Source organism: Aspergillus caelatus (assembly GCF_009193585.1).
Source record: "Aspergillus caelatus strain CBS 763.97 unplaced genomic scaffold BDV27scaffold_229, whole genome shotgun sequence".
NCBI classification, from domain to species: domain Eukaryota; kingdom Fungi; phylum Ascomycota; class Eurotiomycetes; order Eurotiales; family Aspergillaceae; genus Aspergillus; species Aspergillus caelatus.
Window position 1 is genome coordinate 50,814 of NW_022475492.1, and position 8,685 is coordinate 59,498.

General features: G+C 46.7%; 3 protein-coding genes across 3 annotated transcripts; 2 read left to right on the forward strand and 1 right to left on the reverse strand.

The window, feature by feature from the left end:
• The first annotated feature begins 1 nt into the window (after position 1).
• On the forward strand, positions 2-1,756 carry BDV27DRAFT_45107 (NAD(P)H-dependent flavin oxidoreductase). Its single transcript, XM_032076673.1, has 4 exons — positions 2-456; positions 511-593; positions 650-1,378; positions 1,494-1,756. The coding sequence occupies exons 1-4, from the start codon at positions 414-416 to the stop codon at positions 1,635-1,637; spliced, it is 999 nt and encodes a 332-aa protein (XP_031923183.1). The 5' UTR covers positions 2-413; the 3' UTR covers positions 1,638-1,756.
• A 1,116-nt stretch (positions 1,757-2,872) lies between these two features.
• Positions 2,873-3,769, forward strand: BDV27DRAFT_168101 (uncharacterized protein; the record flags this gene model as incomplete). Its single annotated transcript, XM_032074677.1, has 1 exon — positions 2,873-3,769. The coding sequence occupies one exon, from the start codon at positions 2,873-2,875 to the stop codon at positions 3,767-3,769; it is 897 nt and encodes a 298-aa protein (XP_031923184.1).
• An 881-nt stretch (positions 3,770-4,650) lies between these two features.
• On the reverse strand, positions 4,651-5,545 carry BDV27DRAFT_135119 (hydrophobin family protein). Its single transcript, XM_032068453.1, has 3 exons — positions 5,111-5,545; positions 4,988-5,058; positions 4,651-4,938 (listed from the first exon to the last, which is right to left on the reverse strand). The coding sequence occupies exons 1-3, from the start codon at positions 5,439-5,441 to the stop codon at positions 4,882-4,884; spliced, it is 459 nt and encodes a 152-aa protein (XP_031923185.1). The 5' UTR covers positions 5,442-5,545; the 3' UTR covers positions 4,651-4,881.
• Between the last annotated feature and the right edge of the window lie 3,140 nt (positions 5,546-8,685).

Consider the following 8,685-nt stretch of genomic DNA (forward strand, 5'->3'; position numbering starts at 1 on the left):
TGCAATGCAAATGGGAACGAATTTTGCAATGATCTCTATTTTATGCAAATATGCTGCCATGTCATCGGTCATTAAGGAATTATTTCCCCAGCTATCAACTTGCGGCACTCCCCCCGCACTCTTTGTTCTACCCCAGGGCCGTCCTGAATAGTAATCTGGCCGACCCGACCGTCGGTCGGCCACGAACCTCGGTAACTCTTCCCCACGGCAGAATCTCCGCGGGTACAAAGGAGTCGCATTCCTTTTGCTGATCCAAAGGCCACTCTTTTAATAGCCTGTTGTTCGTGATACCCTTCATCGATAGATTATACATTTTCTGTTCATATCAGTTATTGGAGCCACCGTCGAATTGGCCGCTATCTAGAAGTACATACGCTCAATCTCGGTTACATACAGTTTAGAACAGGAACAAGATGGGCTTCAACACTGCACTAACAAGAAAGCTAGGCATCACAGGTACCTAGATTTACTCCCCGGATATATTGATGGTGCCTAACTAATCGCCCACAGTTCCTGTCGTCCAGGGTGGTATGCAATGGGTTGGATACGCTGAACTCGCAGCAGCGGTCAGCAACGCTGGCGGCCTTGGAATCGTACGTATCAGATCACATGCAAAAGCAAAATAAAGACAGTATCGCTTACGATCCAGCTCACTGCCCTCACCCAACCAACCCCTGAAGACCTCCGCAAAGAGATCCGGAAATGTCGTTCCATGACCAAGAAGCCCTTCGGTGTCAACCTGACTCTCCTCCCTGCCCTCGTGCCCCCAGACTACGCTGCCTACGCCCAGGTGATCATCGATGAGGGTGTCAAGATTGTCGAGACGGCCGGAAACAACCCCGGTCCGGTGATTACCCAGCTGAAGAAGGCCAACACCACTATCCTACACAAGTGCACGACCATCCGTCACGCCAAATCAGCCGTCAAGCTGGGCGTTGACTTCCTGTCCATCGACGGTTTCGAGTGTGCTGGCCACGTCGGCGAACACGACATTACCAACTTCATCCTTCTCAACCGCGCCCGTCAGGATCTGGGTGTGCCCTTCATCGCATCGGGCGGATTTGCAGACGGATATGGCCTGGCCGCCGCCCTGTCACTGGGCGCCGAAGGTATCAACATGGGCACGCGGTTCATGTGCACGATCGAGGCCCCCATCCACCACAACGTGAAGGAGGCCATCGTGAAGGCCGAGGAGACAGACACCGCTCTGGTGCTGAGACGGTGGAAGAACACAACCCGGCTGTTCGCCAATAAGGTCTCGAAGGAGGCGCTCAAGGTGGAGAAGGAAAGCAAGTCTGGAGAGTTCAGCGATGTTGCCCCGTTCGTCAGTGGCAAGAGGGGTAGGGAGGTCTTCTTGAACGGTGACGTCGATTTTGGAGTATGTGTGTCCTTTTCTTGCTTCGCCTTTCCCTCTCTCTCTCTCTCTCTCTCTCTCTCCCCCTTCAGTAGTCCCGGGGAAACGTGCCGAATCCTTGCTAACCGTTCCATTTTAGGTCTGGACCGCCGGTCAGGTTATCGGTTTGATCCACGATATTCCCACCTGTGCACAGCTGCTCCAGCGCATTGAAAAAGAGGCCCTGGAATCAATGCAGCGGAACCAGTCGTTGTACACGGCAACGCCGCAGAGCAAGCTCTAAGTGGCTGTTTATTTTGTTCATACAGATTTTCTTCGATACTTTTTTGTTACTGGCCACAGAGCTTTTGTATGTAAGGCATAGAACTAGTGATACTACGGCAATGCATTGATGACATGGACAGTTCGTGCATGACAAATAGTAGAGCCATCCCTTGCAGCACAAGGGGGTTTCCTTGAGATAAGCAGAAAGCCACAGCCCCCCACAAAAAAATAAAGGAAAAAAAAAAAAAAAAAAAAAACAAAGCCACAAAGTCAACAAAAAGAAAAATAACCCCCGACACCCACGAAGTCGGAGTATTGATTAAAAAAAAAAAAAATCCCCAGAAGTCGTACACGTTCCCTGCACGTAAATGGACTCTCACGAGCCCGACCCCAAGATTCAGAAATTAGCCCTAACCCGCAAAACACCTCAACATTCAACATAACTACATGTTTGTACAACATTCACAACCTCCAACCTCCCTTACTCTCACCCAAAAGTCCAGCATACATGAAATCAATATTAAGATCAGCCCCTGCAATCACCATAATAACCTCACATGTAGACAAACTCCCGTCCACACACCGCCACACTCACCAATCAAGCCCATCCTTTCCCACACGGAAGTTAAAAAAAAAAACACCCAGATACTACTGAGTAGCTAGTAACACAACAGCCTTAACACGAACTGCATCCTTACATCCCATCCCACCTGCTACCCTGCCCTCCTTACGTTTTAATCCAAACTCAACCCCCAGAAGAACTGCACAATAAGCATAGAAAGCCGAATCCAGGAACCAAGAACCAGGAACCAAAGTAAAAAGTGCTAGGTAGTAGTAACAAGGGCGAAGGCATACAACCCCTCCCTCTACTCTGAGACCACCATCCCTGGTTCACTCACTACACACCAAACAAACTACTTCTTCTATCCGATGCAAACGGGGGTAAAACGTATTTGGTATACATCCCCAACTGCATAGGTCAGGTAAACATCCTGCAAGAACCAACGCACCTCGACTATCCCTATATCACATTCCCCACCTGGGGTGTATTCAGGGAAAGAAAACAAAAAAAGGACCCTCCATCCCCCGCAATCAATATAGCCCAAAACGAACAAACCCAAACAAAACACAGCGCTTTATCGATAGTCTTATAAACCCCTCGATTGACCCCTCATCGCCTGGCACGAACGCTGTCGTTCAAGTCCAGACGAAGTTTAAAAAGCTGGACAAGAGGGGAACGGAAAAAAAGAAACAATGAGTTTCTTATCTAAGATGTTCAGATCCTGCCTTCAGGGTCGACGGAGGCAGAGACATAAGCAGAAACATGATCGTGATACCCCGCCGGCTGTGCCGCCTAAGGATCCCGTCCCTTATTCGTGTCCCCCTGGGGTGAACCCCGATTTGGTGAAAAAGCCTTCTATCCGGATTGTGGAGAAGGATGAAGGTGATGAGGGGAGACCCGGGTCTCGGTGTGGGGGTGGTTGTGGGGGGAATGTGGTTGAGGCACCAGTGAAGGTGTCTGAGGAGACTATTGTTGCTGTTGAGGGGGACACTGGTTTTGAAGGTGTGGAAAGGGATTTCAAGGATGAGGAAGGTGAACAGGATGAAGAGAAAGGGGATGATCATGACAAGAAAGACGACCGACAACCACACTGCATCCCCGAGAGACCGCAAAGGAAAAACACCGTCAAGGGGCCCGAAGTCAGGAGTCGGATGATCGAAGACATCCCCGAAGAAACCGACACAGAGACCGAATCGAAGATAAAAGAACCCGACCAAGAATCGGACACAACAATCCCAGCCAAAGACGAAAAAGGCATGCCGGCCTGGCGGGTCAGTCGGCGCAAATCTCTCGTCGAAATCATCAACCTTCTGCAAGCTACTGCGGCGTCGGCGCCCAAGCTATCTAACATCCGACTCCCCAGCATCCCGCCCAAATCGCCGCTTCGCACGCGCGGCTCGGTGGCATCACTCTCTTCATCTGTGTCCTCGGCCACGATGACGGAAGATGAGCCCGCTAATCTGAAGAAAGAACGAAGGATGGCCGCGGTGATGCTTCGCGGTGGTCGGTTTGGAAACCGCAAATCGGCGGATGAGACGATGATAACATCAGCTACGGCTAACGATAAGGAAAAGCCTCTTTTTTGCTAGGAATGGCGTTTGGGGTTCGGGGTTTTTTCTTTGGTGTACTTGGTCGATATCGGGAGGTTTTGTTTCCTTCATGAGGAGGTTTTGGACTGGGATTTCTTGATTTGTATACTATTGTGGGGGTACTTGTACAGGTGATCTTGTTTTCGGTGTGGCGTAGTGTATGATATAGGTGTGTTCATCTTCTTTTCGACGATGTTTTATGTATGTATGAATAGTATCATATTCAAAGTAAGAGAATATGGCGGGCACTGATACTTCTTGGAACCGTAGCGTAAATTTATGGTTGGGTAGACTGTTAGTACTGCTCATGAATGATGTGTAGTGTCAAATTTATGGGGATGACAAGTCTGCGGTAAAAGATATCAATTTGAAAGGACTCTATGTTACGACAAACTCGACACTGATAGATCAAATAGCCGTGAAGGCGAAAAGAAGTTGTGGAGCATTGTTGCATGTTCAGCGATCACGCATTCGTGGTTATGCGGGAACGATTGGAGAGAGGTTGACCGCATAAGTTCATTGAAGAGTTTCTTAGAGTCGAAGTGCCACCATCGGTCTAGAGCTAAGAGGGACATTCCATGGCAGACCGCAGCTTGGGCAGCGAGTATTACTATACAGGTAGTCTACCCAGTTTAGGCGATGAGGGGATCGTAGAGTAAAGGATTGTATAAGTAAAGCGTGCTATAAACAGTAGACAAAGGTATGATACTAGTACAGCGATGTTCCGTCAATGATATAATAGGTGCTATTTTGAACAGTTATACAATCAAAGCGAAGAAGTAATATAGTGGATCAAATGATACAGATGATGGAGAGGGTGACTGAAGAATGATTAAAAAAGGAAGGATAAACTACGAGACTACAAGTGACAGAGAAAACTTAGAAGCTGATGCAAAATCTATGTATTAAGTCGGCTAGCCATAAACTATTTCCAGTTGTAATGCTGGAACAGGCTGCACAGAGAGATTCAGAAAGGAAACAGAACAGTCTTCTCGCTCCAAGGGTTCCAGGACACAAGCGGCCAGTGAAGGACACTGAATGAAAGTATAGGAATACTTCATATTCCCATATCCATGCCACGCTCGAGCTACCAACTTCGCGTATATCATCGCTTACAGAAGAGAGCTGATAGCGATGCAAGGAAGGCCAACACCAATGAGGTCGCCATCCTGTGCTAGTTAGTAAAGGTCGTGTAGGTTGTATGAGGAGGGAACTTACGGCGCTGGACTTGGTGTTCTGGCAGCAGGAAATGGGCTGCTTGCACTGCTCCTGAGGCTGGATGATGGGGACTGAGATCGGTTAGTATACTGTTAACAATAGCCCATCTCGGGTCATACTCACTAGCGAGAACATTGACGGGGATGTTTGTGCACTGATCCAAAAGTGCAAGACCCTCAGAGCCCTGGCCACCACCGGCGAGGCTGTCAAGGAGACCGTTAAGGAGACCCTCCTCGACCTTGGTGAAGTCACCAGTCTTGACTTGCTTGTTGCAGCACTTAAGCTCAGCATTGCTTCCACACTTCTCGGCGGCCTGCTTGGTGGTCAAGTCCTTCGGAAGATTGTACTGGTTCTTGGCGTGTCCAACTTCCTGTCCAGCACCAGTGCCAGAGGCAGGAGGAAGAGCTGCAACGGCGGTAGCCAGAGCAAGAACGGTGGCGACAGAGAACTGCATTGTGACGGTGGTTTTGGTTTTGAACGAGAGAAGACTCGGAGATGTTTTTAAAGAGAAGCTTGTCTTAGAGAAGACTGAACTGTGAAGAGAGAATGAGAGTGAATTGATTGTGTTGATGAAGAACAGATTTGGTCGAGGAAGGCGACTCCTTATATAGACAAATCTGGTGGTCTGTGACCTACCTTCAAGGCGCTTCTTCGCACTCGACCACGATGTTTTCGAAGGAAAGTGAGGCTTGTCGCCACTCCAGGAATGCAACACGCAAGGAATGGCCCTCATCTATGACACTGTTTCCCCTGTAGTAGGGTAGATCCTTGGGCCCGAAGACGTCTCCCCCAGTCATCGGTATGGATCGACCAAACAATTGCCCTATGCTTGCTTGGGTAGCAGGATGCCAGTCCTGCAGCATACCACAGCTGTGCAGGACACAACTTTCATCTTGCGTTGCACGCACGACCGTGTCTCATTCCTCCTGTCTTCAACCCGTGGAACGCTATGCAACCTGTAGATCCCCCTCGAGTGAGCCGTTTACGTTACATTAAGTTATACTTCGAAACTAGGAAAATATGCCTACCAATGACACATGACATTGACACAAGGCAATCTCGAAGGCAATCTGGACGAGGCACAACACTCACACTACTTGTTAACCCCCATCTCATGACCAAGTGATGGTATACCTCGTACCGTAGGCCCGTAACTATCTTCCGATGGGGCTCGTGCGGTATGCGACAGCCATACCCGAGAATTAAAGTCGCTACTAAAGTTGCAGGGCATTTGCAAGGCATGATCTGGGCTACAAAGATCCTCAAATTCATTGGTTCCCCCCTTCCGGTATCCACGGCTCACCTCCTCCTCAACGCCCATGTGGGCAAGGGGTACAGGCAAGGGGTTACCGCACTAGTTGCTGTATAATTTCCGCAATCAAGGAACTTCCATAACCTCTGTCACTGGTTTCACTACCTATCTGCTGATCGACTGTTCGGAACTCTAATACCACACGTTCTAAGTTTATTTATTCTTTTTTTTTTCTGTCTTTCATAGGGATTCCGCCGGGTTAACCCGACTCAGACATTGTTTAATGACACACGGCCTAGCCATGGTCAACTTACTGTCCCTCAGACACTCATTTCGGGAGTATGAAAAGGGAATGACTGGAATGTCTCATTCCCAGTTCTGATGTCACCTAGTTGAGTCTGTCGCCCGTATTTGGTAAGAGCCGGTTGGGTCACGAAATTGTACATGTAACTATGGCCTTTGCTGGTTTTGGGTCTCTGGCTGGCCAATAAGCATGCCCGGGCTTGTGCTCCTGAGGCCGTAGATGCGTTTCCAGTAGGCATCTGGGCTCTACTGGTAGTACTAGGTAGTATAGTGACCAGGCCATGGACCTCTAAGACTATGAGTCTATGACTTGCCAGCGCAGCCATCATGAGGAAGTTGCTGTAAACTTGATGCAAGTAGTGTATGAGGTACAATTGTATCCGGAATAATACATATTATCTTGACTCTGCTATATAGATTGGTTGTGTAGTTAGTATTGTTAGTGACATGAGAATATATATATTTTGGGGTATATACATCAATGGCTATATGTTGTAGTAATAACTATACAGAATAATCACTTACATGAATATAGCTTCTAAATATTATCCTCCTTCCATAAAAGAAGAAAATTACATCCTACTTGATCACATTGAACACCAGAGTGTGATATCATTGCTACCATATATTCTTCTAAATGTAAAAGTGCTACTGATTATGGTGTTGATACTTCTGATAGCATTATACAAAGTGACCATACATAAAATAACTAGTATAATTGCTATCATACCACCGTAGAAACGAGATTACATACGTGATACAACCAGTAAGATTATTTCATCGTATAAATTGAAGCACCTAACAGCCTGTTTGTACTCCGTATTCTCTAGTTCATTCGCCCAGCGCTAAAATCTGTCTTCCAAGTTTCTATACTCTATCCAACACCGACCGTCCACCGACAATAACAAAAACAACGAAACCAGTAGTTAAAGCTCCTTACATAAGCTAAAGTCGTCTCGTGCATTACACCCGCCGTGGTGCATCAATGCAAGATCACAGGTTGCCTAGAGAACCTGAAGATTCACCAGTATCCCCGACTAAACCCCGATGCCTAGTATGTAGACCGCTCTACCAGCTTACGTTACATTCTTCAATCCAAAAAAAAAAAAAAAAAAAAGCAACGATCGTTACAATTTCCTATATTCATTAAGATTCCACACCGACATTATGAGTGCTATTCATTTATCTTTTACGCGGCCTCAGGAGCCTATCTCTCTATCCCTTGACTAAATGGACCCCAGCCAAATACCTTCTAGGTTCCAGCCACAGGCATTGATCGTCAGCCTCTGTCTTGCCACCCTAATTTCCAAGACAAGCAAATCCCGTCTCTCAATTCCAGGGGGGGAAAAAGGATCCGCATTCTGTGACAAGGTATGAACCCGTGCGTCGAGCCTAACTCGGATTTCTTTGGTTTGTTTTGGTTTGATTGGGCAGCGATTTGGTCCATCCTGAATTCGGGGTCAACCTCTTCCCTCGCTCACAGTGTTTTAGATCACTTTGTGCCCTCACTTTTGCTAATATACCTGGCGAGAGGGTCACTTGTGGTGAGTGACTGTAGGTGTTAAGGGTGGTTGGGACTTAGAATGCCTGGGTTGATTCAGGCATGAATTGTTTGCCTGTTAAATGGCCTCAGGCCGACAGGATACACGTGAAGTCTACAATAGGAATGATTCTGCTAAGGATATATGTAGTAGATTATGAATGGAATATTTTCACTAGATTTTATTTCTCTACTCGCTTTCTGTATGTTAGAGTCTCTTTTTTTTTTCCTCTTTTGCCTTTGGGTTGGGCTTGACTCTTGACTGAACATCACCCATTGTAATTTGATGTAGATAGAGCAACATATAAAGACGGATATATATTAAATCACGTAAAGAATTACCAGAAAGTAGCAGTAGTATATCTTATCCCAATTAACTATTCACGTTCTCATATCCATTGTTATTCCAGTTCCGTTAATAGTAAATTTACTGCTATTTATATCATATGTTTACCGGTGTTATGTATTATATATATACTTCATACCCAAATCAGATATGTACATATAAATTGAAACCAAGCACCATCACCCGAAAAAGCCACATAGGCTTAGCAAATGCTTGAAATATTCTGCCTACTAAAAATAAAAAAGCTTCTAAATCCT